Source organism: Somniosus microcephalus, chromosome 3 (genome assembly GCF_052327205.1).
Source record: "Somniosus microcephalus isolate GS21.2 chromosome 3, FLI_Smic_1.0, whole genome shotgun sequence".
In the NCBI taxonomy this organism is placed as follows: Eukaryota; Metazoa; Chordata; class Chondrichthyes; order Squaliformes; family Somniosidae; genus Somniosus; species Somniosus microcephalus.
The window spans coordinates 364,747,739-364,766,833 of NC_140989.1; the positions used below are offsets into that span (position 1 = coordinate 364,747,739).

The 19,095-nt window shown below is 45.1% G+C and overlaps 1 protein-coding gene across 1 annotated transcript in view; it reads right to left on the reverse strand.

Moving 5' to 3' along the window:
- Positions 1-19,095, reverse strand: part of LOC147122396 (vitellogenin-like) — a 40,272-nt gene that overhangs the window by 11,469 nt on the left and 9,708 nt on the right. The window contains exons 4-23 of the mRNA XM_085983518.1: positions 16,221-16,472; positions 15,973-16,134; positions 15,610-15,758; positions 14,121-14,268; positions 13,869-14,026; positions 12,247-12,412; positions 11,643-11,768; positions 11,334-11,552; positions 10,444-10,661; positions 10,246-10,343; positions 9,202-9,326; positions 8,987-9,088; positions 8,755-8,882; positions 8,472-8,635; positions 8,060-8,144; positions 7,728-7,913; positions 7,492-7,642; positions 6,064-6,286; positions 3,503-3,663; positions 2,663-2,926 (exon numbers count right to left, since the gene is read on the reverse strand). Of these exons, the coding sequence (XP_085839644.1) occupies positions 2,663-2,926; positions 3,503-3,663; positions 6,064-6,286; positions 7,492-7,642; positions 7,728-7,913; positions 8,060-8,144; positions 8,472-8,635; positions 8,755-8,882; positions 8,987-9,088; positions 9,202-9,326; positions 10,246-10,343; positions 10,444-10,661; positions 11,334-11,552; positions 11,643-11,768; positions 12,247-12,412; positions 13,869-14,026; positions 14,121-14,268; positions 15,610-15,758; positions 15,973-16,134; positions 16,221-16,472 (3,285 nt within the window). The remainder of the gene's footprint in view (positions 1-2,662; positions 2,927-3,502; positions 3,664-6,063; positions 6,287-7,491; positions 7,643-7,727; positions 7,914-8,059; positions 8,145-8,471; positions 8,636-8,754; positions 8,883-8,986; positions 9,089-9,201; positions 9,327-10,245; positions 10,344-10,443; positions 10,662-11,333; positions 11,553-11,642; positions 11,769-12,246; positions 12,413-13,868; positions 14,027-14,120; positions 14,269-15,609; positions 15,759-15,972; positions 16,135-16,220; positions 16,473-19,095) is intronic.

The window sequence follows — 19,095 nt, forward strand, 5'->3', positions numbered from 1 at the left end:
AGGGTCCAAGGAGGTGCATTGCGCAAGAGGTCATCATCGTACGTATCCTCACACTGTTCCCTTTGGGGAACTGTATGAAGTGGTGGAAGGATTTATGGCCGTGATTAACACTCATTCCGTGACCGTAACCATCTTTGAACCAGCCATTAGGGTGGTTAGTCCTATGGCGGGCGGGTTTTACGGGCTCCCACAACCCATCTGAGGGGGGGGGGGCACCAACACCCACGGACGCAAGCATCCCACTGGATGTCCACCCAGAATTTAAAGTTGGAGCTCCGACTCCACTTGCCGGGACTGTCTGGAGTGGGGTTCAAAACCCTACTCCTTCTGGCCCAGCGGCGGGGATGCTTACTGCTACGCAAAAGGCCCACTCCGCACAAAAGGTGACACCCATACGTTTCCTGCGCCTTTTCCCTCCCCGTGACTGGAGCCCTATGCTGCCATTTCACGTTGCTAATTGGATTGGGCCTTTGTCATAGCGGTAGGATCCCCGCCGCTGGGCCAGATCAGGGTAGGGTTTCGAACCCCGCTCCAGACAGTCCCGGCAAGTGGAGTCGGAGCTCCGGCTCTAAATTCTGGGTTGACATCCAGTGGGATATTTGCGTCCGTGGGTGTGGGTGGCCCCCCCTCCTTGTATAGCTTGTGGGAGCCCGTAAAACCCTCCCGCCATAGGACTAACCGCCCTAATGGCTGGTTCAAAGATGGTTATGGTCACGGAATGAGCATTAATCATGGCCATAAATCCTTCCACCACTTCATACAGTTCCCCAAAGGGAACAGTGTGAAGACACGTATGACGACGACATTGCTAAATAAATAAATGGAATTAAAAAAATTCTTTTAGGGCTTTTAAAAGTCTTTAAATTGCTTTAATTCTCTTTAAAACTACTTCAGATTACTCAAAATAATGTAAACATTTAAAAAAGTTTATGAAAGTTACCAAAATCTTCAAAAAACTTCCAAAAACCTATTTAAACTGCTGCTTTGCATGTAAAAATGGTTAGCAGCTTGACAGAAACATTGGGGGCGTGTCCAGTGAAACTGAGAACTCAAGGGGCATGTCTCACTTGCACTGCACGCTCCTGACTTCGCGCTGGCTGCACTCCTGGGCGGCGTGACGTCATACGCTGCCCGGGATTCTTCTTCTGGAAACACCAATTCCAGGCGTCCCTGGAGCTGATCGGCAGTAGCGCGGGGTAAGTGTAAATACGGGGCTTGCACGCGCTGCAAGCCCCGTTCTGGAATTTCTGGGCCAATGACTTTCAGAGAAAGTAACTTATTGGAAAATCATAATTAAATACATACATTCATACACATAAGTAAAGGAATATATACATACATACATATACGTAAAGGAATATATACGGACATACATACATAATTACTTAAATGAAAAGTTTCTTTCTTAAAAATGTTGGAAATGTTACATTACTCATTTTAGAACAGTCATTTTCACATTTAATAAACACAGAAAATTCAATTCACACAGCCACAATTGCTCCTTCTACCTACAGTACTGAAAACCCGTTTAAAAAAAAAAAATTTAACTTTAAAACTTACCTCAGCATTTCTTAAAATAACTTTCCTCCCTTTCCCAAACAAAAATATTGCCTTTCAGAAGCTCCACGATAAAATATATCTTCCTCCGCAGCCTCTGGAGCAACTTTACACATGCTTTTTTCATGTGTAAGTTGTAAGGACTTAACCTCACTGAATCCATGAATGAAATCGACGAAGTTCACTGCGCACGCGCTGCCTGTGCAGTCACACGCGCTGTGCCTCTGAACCCCTTCGTTCAGAGGACAGGAATTGCCGGTTTTCCCCGCATGCGCTGTGCATGCTGAAAACCGGCATTTCCTCCGGCCAGACGCGTGAGTACCCCGACCGTACTCACGCGTTTGGAACGGAATTACTGGGCCAATATCTGTTACATCTCCAGCTTTTTCCAGTTCTGATGAAGGGTCCCAGACCTGAAACGTTAACTCTGTTTCTCTCTCCACGGATGCTGCCTGGCCTGCTGAGTATTTCCAGCATTTTCTGTTGTTATTTCAGATTTCCAGCATCCGCAGTATTTTGCAATTTTATGACAGATTCATGAGGTTTGATACATTTCACAAAAGTGAATGTTGAATCTGATAGGTGAATATTTCTGTTATCTGACTTGCAACTTACAATTCCCCAATCACTGTTAACATAATTTACATACAGCTTAAAAATTCTGAGAATAAATTGTTATTGTAATATTATTTCCCTCAGCCTCGATGCACATGGTGATAGAATACTGCATTTACAGACACATGCTTATCTTCTCTATAATGAGTAAAACTTGTTATTAAGGGGGCGTGGTTGGTGTGACAAATAAAGATTGGCCTGTCATCTCAGGATCTAGTTTAAATGCAGCTCAGACAGAAAGGCTGGAAGACATCTGTCTAGGCTGGCTGGAAGGATCCCATGGGAAATAAATTTGTTTCGTCGCAACCCCGTTGCTAGTGGGCAATGTTGGAAGTTTAGGAAATGGTGGAGCAGAGCATGCTGTTCTGAGGTTGGTGCCTTATTGAGGCAGGGAAGAGAGATATTTCCTCAACGGTCAGTATTCCATTCACTAGCACCAACATAAAAAGAACAAGTTATTGACAAGAATCAACTACATAGCAACAGTTACCTCTCTCTCAGTAGACGATATCTTGTGACTGTGCCTCTGTTCCCTGATGTGTTTGGGTGTGCTGAATCGTCTGCTGCTGCTGCTGCTGCTGCTGCTCTTCCTACTCCTATCCCTGCCGCTTCGTGTTCCACCTTGGGTGTCTGCCCCCTGACCTCTGTGCTGTTTATTGTCTAACGAGCTACTTGTAGAGCTTTGAGAGCCGTATCCTCTTCCTGAGCTGCTGGAGCTCGAACTGGACAAGTAGTGTTTGGTCCAAGTGTCATTCTGCATTGTAAATGAAACAGCATTTTAAGGTAACTTGTTTAAACGTAATCATGTCTCACTGTACAGATCAGAATAGAAAAGGGTGTTCAGGGAAAACTCTGGGATTTCTAGCAAGCCTGACATATTGGGGCCCATTGTGGCAAGTATTTAGATTAACTCTCTTCCTCTGATCTGAAATGAAAGAGGTGCAAAGCCCTTTAACCTTTCCAACACAGCAGACGAGTTTATTCCTCTGCCCACTATTGGACAGGTTTACTTGACTGGGTAACAGACCAGGGACCTTGCTGGCCTTTTATGGCCCAGCCACTTACTGACAACTTGTTGAACCATCGGGGAAGTTTTTTGAAAGTTGCATCGAGCCTAGTGCATACCAGCATTGTGTTTGGTTTGGGTCAGTGTTTTGAATAGGGAGACCGTGAGATTGATTGGGAATGGTCCAGTGGATTTCTTTGCTTCAAATTTCCATGTCTTTATTCAAACCTGACTAAAGGTAACTTAGCTGCTCCAAGATTCTGTGATAAGTTGGAGGTGTGATCTGAAGGTTCACTACAGATATTAATCAGATGGTACCCGTACCGGTGTTCTCATCAGGAATTGTCTCAGTGCAGCTTGATCCATGTCGTTGGGAATTCTGCCCATCCTTGTCTCCTTATCTTCAATTCGGATTACCTTTGACACTGATTTGGATCCTGTCTGTATTTCCAGCACAATCTTTTCAATATCTGCCTCTGAATTAACTGGAAACAAAAGGCTTTTCATCAATTGGGCACTACTTACAACAGGTCACGTTGAGAAACTGGTGATGGGGGAAAAAACATTCATTCAGAAACCTCTACCATGAGCTCCTGGAGGAGACCGAAAGACACCGGCATTGCCATAAGGCTTAGCTAGCAACATAGCTGATGTTGATTGGTCAAGGACAGGTACTGAGTGACTCACTATGTAATTAACAATCGGCACCATCTCTGGTTAGGACCAATCAAGCCATAAATAGTGATTCGCAGTGGGCCAGAGGTCCTGTCATAAGGGTGGAAGGATTAAAGTTGTACTCACTGATCCTCCAATCATTTATAATAAGCCTATCCCACCTTTGACACACCCTATGTTGATCTAGGAAATTAAAGTAACCCTGCTGTTAAGAGGTAAGGTCTACAACATGACTTGTAATGTTGAGAAATTGTAGTACAGTACAATCCTGTAATTTACAATAGGTGAATATTACAAGCTATGCCAGGTTTGCTGTTGGTAGCCCCTCTCATCTATTTGAGAATCTGGCCAATTTAAGAAATGGAACAGTGGTCAGGATGTTTCTGGCTCTGCCATTTTCTTAGCTATAGCAGCCGTCTTCTTAACCCCAATCCTTTGACTTTTCTCTGTATCCCTTAATACCCTTACTTTCCAATTTCGGTACTTACCTCCTGTCTAATCACCTCAATTATAAAGAAAAATAAGCGCACTAAGAAACCACAACCATGCTTGCAACTTTCTATCAGTCATCATTTTTGCACAGGGCATTGTTCGGAATCAAAGCTATTGGCCTAGATTTTCAGTATAGACAGTTTTGGGGCGCTAACCTTAGCGCCCGCCCGAAGTTAGCGCCCGCCCCAAAGTAGCGCCCCGTTGCCGGAAATTCAGTGGCTTCGCCCTAAGAGAGTGGTGGAGCGCTAAAAGAGGCGTTCCACTACTATCTTTAGGCGCTAAGCCGGCGGTGCAGAGCGCAACACCCGAGCTCGGGCGCAGCGCACGGCAGACACTCTGGTGCCAGTGAGCTCTTAAAGGGGAAGGGTGCATGTGTTTTTTTCAAAGGCAGAGTCTGGGGGCGAAAAGAAGACGAGGAGGAGGGAGAGGAACAGGAAGAGGAAGAGGAAGAGGAAGAGGAGGAGGAGGAGGAAGAGGAAGAGGAAGAGGAGGAGGAGGAGGAGGTGGTGGTGGTGGTGGCCGGAAACATTAATACACCGTTCACAACAACACACTGGATCCTTCCACACAACACATGCAGACTGCCTTCTATAGAGCAGGAGGAGGGCCCTTTAATTTGCGCTCCCCAGGGTGTGTTGCGTTCCATTTTACAAACGGTCTGGACGCCAGCCGCACAATGGGGCGATCCAACTGAAGTTTGGATTCGGGGCGGCCAAAGGGCGTTGCACGAGGATGTGACGTCATTTTCTGCGCGCGCATCCGGGCGGCCGCTAAACTTTGCGCCGGCGCTAACGGGCAACTTAATTTGGGGCGGGGCGCAAACTGCGCTGCGCCCGGCCGCTACACGCATAGCGCCCGAAAATCACTTCTCTTAAGGCGCTAACTGCTGGCGCAAGCAACTGAAAATCTAGCCCATAATCTTCTAATCTATGAGACAGGTGCTTTAGCTCAGAATGCCATGATATCAAGCCCAAGAGTACAATGGTACTCTCTAGCCAAGAGCCGGCACAGATGGGCTGAATGGCTTCCTTTTGTGCTATTAACTTCTCAATACCTACAGTTTGTCACTGAGATGCTGTAATTCACAGAAAGGGGGTACGGTACATGAATCAAAAGATGACAACTACAATCACAGTCACACCCCTATTGGATCAATGTGCAGCTGGAAGTTTTTTTTATTCGTATATGGGATGTGGGCGTCGCTGGCAAGGCCAGCATTTATTGCCCCTCCCTAGTTGCCCTTGAGAAGGTGGCGGTGAGCCGCCTTCTTGAATGGCTGCAGTCCGTGTGGTGAAGGTACTGCCACAGTGCTGTTAGGGAGGGAGTTCCAGGATTTTGACCCAACGACGACGAAGGATCGGCGATATACTTCCAAGTCAGGATGGTGTGTGACTTGGAGGGGAACTTGGAGGTGGTGGTGTTCCCATGGACCTGCTGCCCCTTGTCCTTCTGTACCAAGTACACATGGTAATACTGTAGCTTTTCTCTTGTCAAACCAATAGAGCTACAACATATGTCAATGGGTTGCACAGTTATTTGGACCCATTCAATAGCTGCGACATCAACCTCTTGATAGGTGAGGGAATGTTTTATCCCAGTTGTCTGCATGGCCTTGAATGCATGTGTTGTTATGAAAGCAAGTTTTGATCCAAATAAGTTGCCATACATCATTGTGGAGACCGGGAAACCATAAGGCAAATGTTTTCTCATGCTTTTACCTGGTGCAATCGATACGTTTAGAACATGCTCTCCAATCAACCGGTACAATGGGCAATGTTTGAAGGAAAGAGCATTTTCCATTTTGGCGTCCACGCAAGCTTGGATGCCGAATTTAGTTGCTTTCACACATATACGATAGGCAGAGCGATTAGGGACACGTGGCCTTTGATCTTCTTCACAGCATGGGATTTGGTCCGACAGTATTTCTGGGGACAGATGCGACTGCGGAGGCAGAAGGAAATGGAACATACTTGTGAGACAGCAGCATAAAGATTTTTCTTTTACTGCCACATGCCAGAGCAATTTAATTCACAATGGCCCAGTAATTCCGGGCACAACGCGTGAGTACGGACGGGGTACTTACGCGTGTGCCTGGAGGAATTGCCGGTTTTCAGCATGCACAGCGCATGCGCTGAAAACCGGCATTTCCTGTCCTCTGACCCAAGGGGTTAAGAAGCAGAACGCGCGCGACTGCACAGGCAGCGCGTGCGCAGTGAAATTCCTTTTTTTTTTCAGAGTTGCGCGTGTGTAAAGGCCTCCGGTCTTTACGCATTGAAAAACCACACGTAAGTACTTAGTTTTTCAGGTAAGTGGGCTTTTAGTACAATTGAGAAATTTTGTTTCCACAGGTTTGTTATTTTTAAAGAATTTACAGTGAGGTAAGTTTAGTTTTAGCCCCAATTTTTTATATAAATTTTTTTTTCAAATTTTAAAATTATTGTTTAAAATAGTTTTTCAGAGTTCTTTATTGTTCATTTAAGTAGTGCAATGTTTTTTTAAATTTTCTTTCAGGTTTAAGTAGTGTTTTGGGGCCAGGAGTTTTCATGAGTTTGACAGCTCTTACTGTCAAACTCATGAATGAAACATAGAAAAACATAGAAACATAGAGATAGGAACAGGAGTAGGCCATTCGGCCCTTCGAGCCTGCTCCGCCATTCAATGAGATCATGGCTGATCTTCCTCTGAGATCTTAGCTGATCTTACCAGTTCAGTACCCCGTCCCCGCCTTTTCTCCGTAACCCTTAATCCCCTTAGCCTTCAGAAATATATCCAATTCTCTCTTGAAAATATTTATTGAATTAGCCTTCACAGCCCTCTGTGGCAGGGAGTTTCCCCTCCCCTGATTGGCTGCACAGTGCTCACCTGATCCCAGCCAGCACATCGCACTAACTACGCCGCTGGATCAGGTTAGCACAGCGCGCCGACATCTGAACCGGGCCAGTGACAGGATGAGTGCACATCGGGGGCTTGCACGCGCGGCAAGCTCCCGATCCTAATTTCAGAGCCAATGAGTTGGTATTAGACGATATGTAAAAAGAATCAAAATATAATACGAATTAACAGAATGACAAGAGTTGCACAGTAATGGCTATCTGAGTGGAAGGCTTATTTCATGCGATTGCATGTAACAAATGAGACATACTTACAACAGTTCTATCATCTACTGTCCGAGCTGACCTGGATGAAGATCTGAAGTTTTGTTTTGCGAGATGTTTTTCTTGTGTCGCAGGTAAAATCGGGGTCATTTTTTCCGCAGACAAATTCTCGATATTTCTTGAAACAGCATAAACCTGAGAACTACACATTGAATATTGTGTTAGGCAATAATAGTATATTCAGTTCAATTTGTTAGCAGTCAAGCAAACAAGAGAGCTATACTTACTTCAAAGATAGGATCCTGTTCTCCTTTTGAGCGGGTGCACTGTCGATCCTCAAATTTCCCTCTTTTAGATTTATCTTTGCAGTTATGTCCGCAGGTAAAGTTAAACGCATATTTGCATGGAATGCCACGCCTGACTGGATTAAAGGCATATTTATTCCCAAGAATACTCTAGTATGTATGGACACACTGCAAAATAACAGAGAAGGCATTGACAGTCTGCAGACTTGGCATGAAACATAATAGACCTCTGCAGCAAATAATAATTCATATTAAGATAATTTTAAGTGGTATTATTTCTGGTTCTCAAAATCAAAATAGTTTGAAGTGAATACCTTGGGTTGAGACGAGCCTTCAGCTGAATTCTGGAACTGAGCAACTGAGGAAGTTTAGGAATGGAGTAATCGGAGTGGGCTTCAACTGTTTTGAGAAAAGGGAGCGAGAAAATTAAGTCACGACTGTGTTATTTTCTAAAGCATGTTCAGTGAGAGATATGTTTCATATAAGCGCTATAATAGTTCTAATCCTTGCTTACACGCCAGTGGTTAAGACCTGTCTGACACTGAACTCTTGTCAGTTATAAGCTGTGCCAATTTCCAGCCAAATTAAGTGAAGCATAAAGAGAGGGGGGAAAAAAATCTCGCATTGGCAGAGGACGGAGAAGCACTTACATAGACATCTTGTTTAGTTACTCTCCAAACCGAAGGAAAACTTTGTTTTGCATTATAATATCTATAAGAATCTTACCGTTTATTCTGGACACTGCTAGAGCAGATGAAACAATGCTCAGTTCCATTGGTAGACCAACTGTTGTAGGTACAACTTGTCGCATCTCAGCTGCCATGACTGCCTTTGCAGGATAGAAAGTGACCCCACTGTTAAGTTGCTGTATATATTTCTTCAATTGACTGCTGATTGGACCAAATAATGTCTGTAAAAAAGCAAAGTGATAATTCAATGGTACCGCAGTTGATAATTTCGCAGAATCTGTCTGGGTTCTGTTCATTAAAAATATGATTTTACTTATAACCTTAGTACCTGTCCAATTTGATCAATGTGCTCCTTTCTGAATTGAACAAAAGCCAACTCTTGCCCAAACAGTTTGAAGTATACAGAAGCCAAAGGTTCCTCATCCGGCAAGTCTTTCCAATTTACAATCTGGAGAACAGAATGTATTTGGCATGAACACACAGACCTCAATAATTCACGACGTGTTAAGATAATATACTTCTTAACAAGCTACCATGAAAAAGTGTTCTTACCTTGCTTAAGATGCGTCGAATAGTTTTACTCTCACCGCTCTTAATGTTTGGTGCACGAGCTTTCATTATGACCTCCTGGAGACCTTCTGCCCGCAAACCAACCTTTGTAGATTAAAAATAAACACTATGAAACAAAACTGTATCTACATAATAAACTGTATGTAATAGATTCACGACCATGTAGGATTGATTGCTCCAATGTGATGGTTCATTACCTCTACAAGATCTGATGAGCCTCCCAGAGCGTGCCCTTTGACTTTGGCCAATAGTGCTGTTGGAATGATGCTGCTAGAAGTCTTAATTAGAAGGGCTTTAGCAGATACTCCCGCCATCATTTGGTCTATATCAGAAGAATAGAGCAATGAAACAACAAGTTGTCTAGCTCCTCATCAAAAAGGAAATCACACTTGGCCAAATTTGTTACTTAGAAACATAGAAGATAGGAGCAGGAGTAGGCCATTTGGCCCCTCGAGCCTGCTCCGCCATTCAATGAGATCATGGCTGATCGTCCAAATTCAGTACCCTGTCCCTGCTTTCTCCCCATATCCCTTGGTCCCTTTAGCCTTAAGAAATATATCCAACTCCTTCTTGAATATATTTAATGAATTGGCCTCCACTGCCTTCTGTGGTAGAGAATTCCACAGGTTCACCACTCTCTGGGTGAAGAAATTCCTCCTCATCTCAGTCCTAAATGGCTTACCCCTTATCCTTAGACTATGACCCCTGGTTCTGGACTCCCCGGCCATCGGGAAGATCCTTCCTGCATCTAGTTTGTCCAGACCTGTTAGAATTTTATAGGTTTCGATGAGATCCCCTCTCAATCTTCTAAACTCCAGTGAGTATAAGCCCAATCGACCCACTCTCTCCTCATACATCATTCCTGCCATCCCAGGTATTAGCCTGGTGAATCTTCGCTGCACTCCTTCCATGGCAAGAACATCCTTTAAATAATATTGGTTACAAACAAAAGACATGCTAAGTGTTAAATTACAACTTGAACACAGGCTGTGGCCTTTTGTTACCCATATATTATACTGGTGATTTCATTGGATAATTATTACTGTAGATGTACAATATAAAACATATTACTGTCTATTTTGAGGGAGGAACTTGAAGACAATGCTGTGAGATACAATAAATTCATTGGGCTCTATTTAAAACATTTAAAAATATGCTCTTTGTTTCTTTCATTGGTAAAACTTGTGACTACTTCAGCTGTGGTTATAAACCTTTCTGCTGGCATGGACCAACATACTTACATAGAAATGTGTCCATACGGTAAACTTTGCTGAATCGGTGACCAAGTTGCTCAAGTTTGGGACTCAAGAGGTTCACGGCTAGATTGCAAGCAGCAGCCCTGTGGAAACCAAGAGTAGCGCCATTTACCAAACACCGGGGCTTAATATTGAATAACCTGCGAATGAGCTGCTACTGGTTGGGAAAGCCTGTGTACTTACAGCGAGTTGATGGATGGAAGTGAACTTCTGGACAGAGCTCGCATATGCGAATAGGTAAAACTTGCCACCTGCAAGCTGGTCTCGGTTAGCAGTGAATTAGCCACCAGGGCTACTAAAGTCAGAGGTGGTTTGGTACCGAACAGTACCGCACAAGCCATTATTCGTTCTTCGGGATGATTCTTTCGATTGAGGAAGGTCTGCACAGTGATACGTTGTACCTTGTGACAAATGATAAAAAGGACTTTTTAACGGTGGTAAAGCAGTACTACACTATGGGAGTGAAACTGGACTTGGGCTGGATAATTAGATAATCTCATTGAAACTTATGAAATTCTGACAGGACTGGACAGACTAGATGTTCCCGATGGTGGGGGAGTCCAGAACCAGGGGTCACAGTCTAAGGATAAGGGGTAAGCCATTTAGGACAGAAATGAGGAGGAATTTCTTCACCCAGAGAGTGGTGAACCTGTGGAATTCTCTACCACAGAAGGCAGTAGAGGCCAATACATTAAATATATTCAAGAAGGAGTTGGATATATTTCTTAAGGCTAAAGGGATCAAGGGATATGGGGAGAAAGCAGGGACAGGGTACTGAATTTGGATGATCAGCCATGATCGCATTGAATGGCGGAGCAGGCTCGAGGGGCCGAATGGCCTACTCCTGCTCCTATCGTCTATGTTTCTATGTTACTGAAGTCAATGGAACTGAATATGGGAAGGGGCATCCAGCGGGCAACCGCTGTTGTCTTCCCCTCCCATGCCCAATTTCACCCAAATGGCATATTTTCAATGAACGATTTAACGCATTAAAATGTGATCAATTTCCACAAATGAATTGAAACAAATGTTAATTTCACAGCAAATAATAAAAATAAATCAGGTTCTCGTACAGTTCGTGGGTCTTTCTTTGCAATGTTGCGCAGCGCCATGATAGCGTCGACTCGGACTTTCAGTGGCAGAACCGCAGCCGCTGTCCCGAGTCCAGGTAACAGTTTTACAATACTCTTGATGCTGGCTGGCTGCCCTGCATTGCCGATCGCTTTGAGGCCGAGAACGATGTCCTCATCATTGGGCCGACTGCCAGCTTCGGTGAGCAAGCTGTGGAGTGGCTGGAAGAAAAAGGCTCGGTTAAGGGATGTGCTGCAGTCACACAAAGATGGTAAATGGGGCGGATAGATCAATGAGTCACATCAGCTCACCTTCAGTATATCTTCGGGGCAAGTTGACTTGTCTGCACAGAATCTGAAAATCATAGAACCGTATGCAAGAAGTGTACCTTTGCGAAGAAACGGGCATTGTTTAACTTGCTTAAGGTCGAGAATTTCCTGCAGAGAGAAACCAAATAAGAGCCATTATTTTTACACTGCGCATATTAACATCATGAAAATGGCAACGGTATTAGGAATTCAACCTCTGCAAGGGGTAGTGTAGTAGTTATGGTATTGGACTAGTAATCCAGAGAGTGTGTGTTCAAGTCCCATCATGCTTTAGAATATGAAATCAGTTTAAACATTCTGGAAATTAAACGTGACCATGAAGTTGTCAAATTGTTAAAATGCCAAAGGGTTCACTAATGTCCTTTAGGAAGGAAACCAACTGCCCTTACCCAATCTGGCCTAGTTGTGACGCCAGTCCCACACCGATGTGGTTGACTCTGAAGTGGTCTAACAAGCCACTCGGAAGTCTCAAAACTTTCTTAGGGCAACTAGTGATGGGCAATAAATGCTGGCCTTGTCAGGGACGCCCACATCGCGAGAATGGATTTTTTTAAAGTTACGAAGAGTAAACTAAGTGCATACTCACTTTAGCTAAAATTAGAACTTGCCGGTCAGTTCTGACTTGGTGCATTGCAAGAAGTAAAGCCTGAAGTGTTTCCAAGCGACTGATTTCAGAATCTTGAATTCTGGCCTTGAGGCACTTCAGGGAGTCAATTGTTCCAACAGCGGGAAGTGCCTCAAGGAACCAGCGCCTACAGTTAGGAAACAAAGCGAGAAGCTTTTATAGTTTCATTCATTCGATTTCCTTCCACCACATTAATAACGTCAGGGTTGCTGGGTCAAAACCCTGAAATTCCCAGCATCGTGGGAATACCTTCCCCACATGGACCGCAGCGGTTCAGGAGGAAGGCCCACCACTACATTTTCGAGGGCAAGTAGGGATGGGCAATAAACGCTGGCCTTGCCAGCGACGTCCATATCCCGAGAATGAATTTTAAAAAAATCCTTCATACAGTGACCCGTTTCTGGGCGTGCCTGACTGCACAATGACTTGCTTTGCCACTTTCAAAATTGTTAATTGAGGGGAGGTGTTGAGCAAATCATTGGCCTGGAGGCGATTAATCAATTGTCGCAGTCAGGTAAAGTACAGATTGAAGATCGAGCATAGTTTGACTCCAGCTTCGGAGGCCAAATTGTCACTGCACTGGCGAAACATTTCCATTCCCCACACCAGCTCTCTCATCCTTTTAGTTTGAGATTGCCCAGTTAGCGATGAGTTCTGGACAGTTTTGTGGTACGGAGCTTTCTCATCAATTGATCAAATCCATTCTTAGAGAACATTCTGACAGTCATAGATTATAATATTTGAAAACTGAAAATCCTAAATGCCACTGTCATCGATAAACTGATATTTAAATAGACATCTCTGTTGGTTATTTGTTGGGCTTTGATTGAGAATGTCTAAACTCATTGTACTTCGGATTTGTAAAGTAAATTGACCGGTTAAATTACTGGTGATCATTTTAAATAATAAATCTCATTACAATCACCAGGCTGATACCTGGGATGGCAGGAATGACGTATGAGGAGAGATTGGGTTGATTGGGCTTGTACTCACTGGAGTTTAGAAGAATGAGAGGGGATCTCATTGAAACTTATAAAATTCTGACAGGACTGGACAGACTAGATGCTGGAAGGATGTTCCCGATGGTCGGGGAGTCCAGAACCAGGGGTCACAGTCTTAAGGATAAGGGGTAAGCCATTTAGGACAGAAATGAGGAGGAATTTCTTCACCCAGAGAGTGGTGAACCTGTGGAATTCTCTACCACAGAAGGCAGTAGAGGCCAATACATTAAATATATTCAAGAAGGAGTTGGATATATTTCTTAAGGCTAAGGGGATCAAGGGGTACGGGGAGAAAGCAGGGACAGGGTACTGAGTTTGGATGATCAGCCATGATCGCATTGAATGGCGGAGCAGGCTCGAGGGGCCGAGTGGCCTACTCCTGCTCCTATCTTCTATGTTTCTATGTAAAAAAAGGAGTTGTAGATTAGTGATTGAGAGCTTGAGTCAGAAGGAACTATTGGACGTGGTATTGTTGGACTAAAGTCATCACTGACCTTGCAACTCAAAATATGTGGCAGACAGTTATCTTCGAATAAAACTTTCATCTTAAATTGTAATATTAATGCTTTTGTGAGGAGGTACCTTTGTTCAGGATGGCTCTGAACCTGTTTCCAAATATCCGAAAAAGCAGTGTAAGGGGCTGAACGCAGAAGCTGGATAAGCTGCAAGAATCTAGATGGAGCATCAGCGTGAATATCCTGCATGTTGTGCTGGGCCATGTGAATCAAGGTATCTTTGATCTATTAAAATAAAGTAGGACACTGTGTAAAACTAAGGTCTTTCACTGATGCAAAGTGCACAGTAAGAGGCAAAGAATATTTTGACAATATTCACCTTAAGGATCACACTTTGGTCCTTGATCAGACTGAATGGTTGCTGGAGTACGCTGCTATCACTACGGTATTGCAAGCTTTGTCGATTCTGGAAGTCCGGTATTTCACTTACTGATGCCACTGTTACCTGCTGTAGGATAAGGCTTTGTCTGCAAAGGAAAATATTCATCAGAAGCTAGCCATAACTAATGTGGCAATGAAAGAAAGTCAAACAGCATTATACAAGGAGGAAAGCCAGGACTGGAACGCTGTTTACCAGAAACGCTGTTTACGGAGGTCACAGACCATCATCAAAGACCCTACCCACCCCAGCCACAGTCTGTTCACCCTCCTGCCATCTGGGAGACGCTACAGATGCATTCGCACCCGAACGACCAGATTTAGGAACAGCTTCTTTCCCAGGGCTGTCATCCTACTGAACTCCACAAATAAACTCTAAAGCCTGCACATCTGCCAATGCACTTTATTATGGTTATGTTTATGTTAATGTACAGGTAGACTACCCTTTATCCGGACTTCCGAAAACCGAAACCCTCTAAAAACCGAAGGTTTTTTCGTTCAGCGTAAGTCGTGCGTACGACTTACGCGGAACGAAAAAACCTTCGATTTTTAGAGGGTTCCGGTTGCGGAAGTTCGGATAAAGGGTAAGTCGTGCGCACGACCCCCCGCCGACCCCCCCACCGACCCCGCCAGCCCCGACAACTGCCGACCCCGCCAGCCCCGACAACCGCCGACCCCGCCAGCCCCGACAACCGCCGACCCCGCCAGCCCCGACAACCGCCGACCCCCCCGCGGACCCCGCCGGCCCCGACAACTGCCGACCCCGCCAGCCCCGACAACCGCCGACCCCCCCGCGGACCCCGCCAGCCCCGACAACCGCCGACCCCGCCAGCCCCAACAACCGCCGACCCCCCCGCAGACCCCGCCAGCCCCGACAACCGCCGACCCCCCCCGCGTACCCCGCCGGCCCCGACCCCCGCCGACCCCGACTGACTTACGCTGAGCGTCAGCATAAGTCGTGCACACGACCCCCCGCCGACCCCCCCGCGGACCCCCGCCGACCCACCTTCCGAAATCCGAAATTCTCCTTTATCCGAAACTCGGCTGGTCCCGAGGTTTTCGGATAAAGGATAGTCTACCTGTATTACAAGACAAATGAATGTTGAATGTTTAAATGTCTTAATCTAAATGTACACTCTCGGGAGCCGCAAGCCTACATTTCGTTGTACTGCACTTGTGCACTAACAATGACAATAAAGTTGATTATTATTATTATTATTATTATTGGGGGAAATTCTTGCCCAGCAGCAAATAATGACAACATCCTGGTCTAAGCTACAATCAGAATTGATTCTGGTCTACAAGGCTTCACACTTACAGATATTTGAAAATGTTAAGTTACAGACACTCCTAAGAAATAGAAAGTAATATGAAATGATGAGGATCATGAGGAAAAAAGCTAATTGATGCTCGACTGTTCAAAGTCTTACCTTGCCTCCAGCTGAATAGTTCCGTCAAGTTCATGGAATGGTGTGAACTGATGCACTTCTCGAACCCTGGCTTCCTGAAGGATTGCACCAGCTGCTGTAGGTTTTAGGAAGTGGGTGGAAGTAGAAGTCGCACGTATATTCCTGCCTCTCTGAAGATAGGAAAACAGCATCATGGTTACCATTCTGTGTACTTCCATTAATAGGCTCAAAAAGCAGGGTCAGGCCTCTAACACCCCCAACCCACCTCAGAGATAAAACAGTGGTGTTTTCACTAGGGAAATGGGTCAGGATATAGAATGATCTTGTATTTATTGTGAGTTAACTTGGAATAATCTGAGAAAGAATTGATGATGAAAAGTGTACCTGCTGACAGGAAGGGCAGAGTTGGGCATAAACAATTCCAGTGTGCTTTACAACCTTCTCATGACAGTTGCTCAGGTCTTTAGATTTTGTTACAATCAAGCGGTCCTTTTTCTTCTCCTCTTGAATTATATATCTTGCATGGCAGATTCCTTCAATTCCAGCCTGTACATGGCAAAGTAAAATTGAGTTATTGTATGAGACCAAGAAAACAGAAGCAGATGAAGTGTAAAGTTTGGAAAAACATGTACCTCTTGTAAATCGTAGAAATTTTGTGACTTCTTGATGGTGATTTGGAAAATGTTCAGGATTCCTCTGTGGATGTTCAAGATATCTTCAGGTAAGTTTGCAGGGGTGTAGATAGTTCCCACTCGGCCGTTGTTGTACTCAAACTTCACGGGTTTGGTCAGCTGTGGAGCCAATCTTTCTGTTAGCTTACGGGCTGAGGAGAACGGGTCACTTGGCCAAATTCCATGGAGCTCTTGAATCCGAGGTTCTTCAACCTGAGAAAACAGATTCAGACATACATACAGGAGATGAAAACTGTACCAGCACCTTTTTTACTCCACAGTCTGGATTTAGTAATTAGACATTTCGATTTTAGCATATTTGTTTACATTGAAATTAATTGTACCATATCTCTGTATCCGCCTCCAGCTCTACCACTTCCCCAGAACTCTCCATTCCTTCCATGCTAGCCTCATGTGCAGCCACCCACCCTGCCCCTCCGCCCGCTCTCCTTCTTTGCACCATTGGCGGAGATGGAGTGTAAATCTCGTGCAGCATCAAACTAGGTTTAGGAAGTGCTCAGGAACTCACCATCTTGGACCTCCCGAACACTTTTCAAACCAATTTTACTTCATTTATTTATTGATAGGGTACAGGCAATGCCACTTGCACTCTTTGAATATTTAAATTTTAACCAATAGGAGTGGAGCCTTGTGAACGCATGCAACATGGCAAAGTGCGAAACGTCCATCCTGAGCAGGAGATTGGGGTTCCAGCCAAGCAATGTAGATGGGATTTTGGCCGGCTTGCCATCTGAGACTGCAGCTTTTAAATACATAAGTATTACATACACCGTATTTACAGCACAGAAACAGGCCATTCGGCCAAACAGGTCTATGCTGGTGTTAATGCTCCACAGGAGCCTCCTCCCACCCTACTTCATGGAACTCTATCAACATATCCTTCTGTCCCTTTTATAGTGTATGTACCTTTAAGAGAGAACTACTTTTACAGCTCCTGTATACTGTAGTACCAGCAGTGACCACACCTGTATATAAGCCTTGAGCATGCCTCTGTACTGTTAGTCTTTAGACTACCCTCCTCCAGTAAACACCTGTTGATTGTTAATTTACAGCCTCCGTCTAGTTATTGGAAAACATCATACTTTAAGAATCACGGATTCAACAGTGGCGACGAGGTCGATTCGAATCTACCTGCAACTCTCCATTTCCTTTCAAGGACTCACTCCGGGAGGACGGTGGAAGCAAGTCGAGGCCAGAAGCACGGGCGTCGACCACGAGCAACCGCCCAGTCATCCGGCAGAGAGTGAACATCGTAGGGGAGGCTGTTGAGAGCTGGGCTTGGTTCTCCAGCCACGACGATCCAGCAACAGACTGGCAACAGGTACAGCGCAGACCCTTCCCGGACAGCGGCGGCTGGAGCCGACCGACGGCACAGAAAAGGCCGAGCAGCATTGACGGGGCAAGAGAGAGGGTGAAGCGCACAGGCCGCAGCCGGTGGTTGAAGACCGAGCGGCGTCGACGGAAAACAAAAAAGAGAGAGAGGGTAAAGCACAGCCAGGGTTCAGGAAGAAGCCCTAGAGGAGTATAAAAAGTGCAGGGGCATACTTAAAAAAGAAATTAGGAGGGCGAGGAGGGGCCATGAAATAACACTGGCGAGCAAAATAAAGGAAAATCCTAAGATGTTTTATAAGTATATTAAGGGCAACAGGATAACCAGGGAAAGGGTAGGGCCCATTAGGGACCAAAGTGGCAATCTGTGTGTAGAGCCAGATGATGTAGGCGGGGTTTTAAATGAATTTTTTGCATCTGTGTTCACTATGGAGAAAGACGATGCAGACATAGAAATCGGGCAAGGGGGCTGTGACATACTTGAACATATTAGCATCGAGAGGGAGGAGGTGCTAGCGGTTTTAGCAGGCCAAAAAGTGGATAAATCCCCAGGCCCGGACGAGATGTATCCCAGGCTGCTGTGGGAGGCAAAGGAGGAGATTGTAGGGGCTCTGACACAAATTTTCAGAACCTCTCTGGCCACAGGGGATGTACCAGAGGACTGAAGAACAGCTAACGTAGTACCATTATTCAAGAAGGGTAGCAGGGATAAACCAGGGAATTACAGGCCAGTGAGCCTAACATCTGTGGTAGGGAAATTATTGGAAAAAATTCTGAGGGACAAAATTAGTCTCCACTTGGAGAGGCAAGGATTAATCGGGGATAGTCAGCATGGCTTTGTCAAGGGTAAATCATGTCTGACAAATCTGATTGAATTTTTTGAGGGGGTGACTAGGGGGGTGGATGAGGGAAATGCTGTGGATGTGGTTTACATGGACTTCAGTAAAGCTTTTGACAAAGTCCCGCATAGGAGACTGGTCAAGAAGGTAAGAGCCCATGGGATCCAGGGTGCCTTGGCGCGTTGGATCCTAAACTGGCTGAGTGGCAGGAGGCAGAGCGTGATGGTCGAAGGTTGCTTTTGTGACTGGAAGCCTGTGTCCAGTGGGGTACCTCAGGGATCGGTGCTGGGTCCCTTGTTGTTTGTGATCTACATAAATGATTTGGATGAGAATGTAAAAGGTATGATCAGTAAGTTCGTAGATGACACGAAAATTGGTGGGGTGGTAAATTGTGAGGAGGAAAGCCTCAGGCTACAGGACGATATAAACGGGTTGGTCAGATGGGCGGAAAAGTGGCAAATGGAATTTAACCCTGAAAAGTGCGAGGTGATGCATTTTGGACGGACAAATAAGGCAAGGGAATACACAATGAGTGGTAGGACCCTAGGAAGTACAGAGGGTCAGAGGGACCTTGGTGTACATGTACATAGATCCCTGAAGGCAGCGGAACAGGTAGATAAGGTGGTTAAAAAGGCATATGGGATACT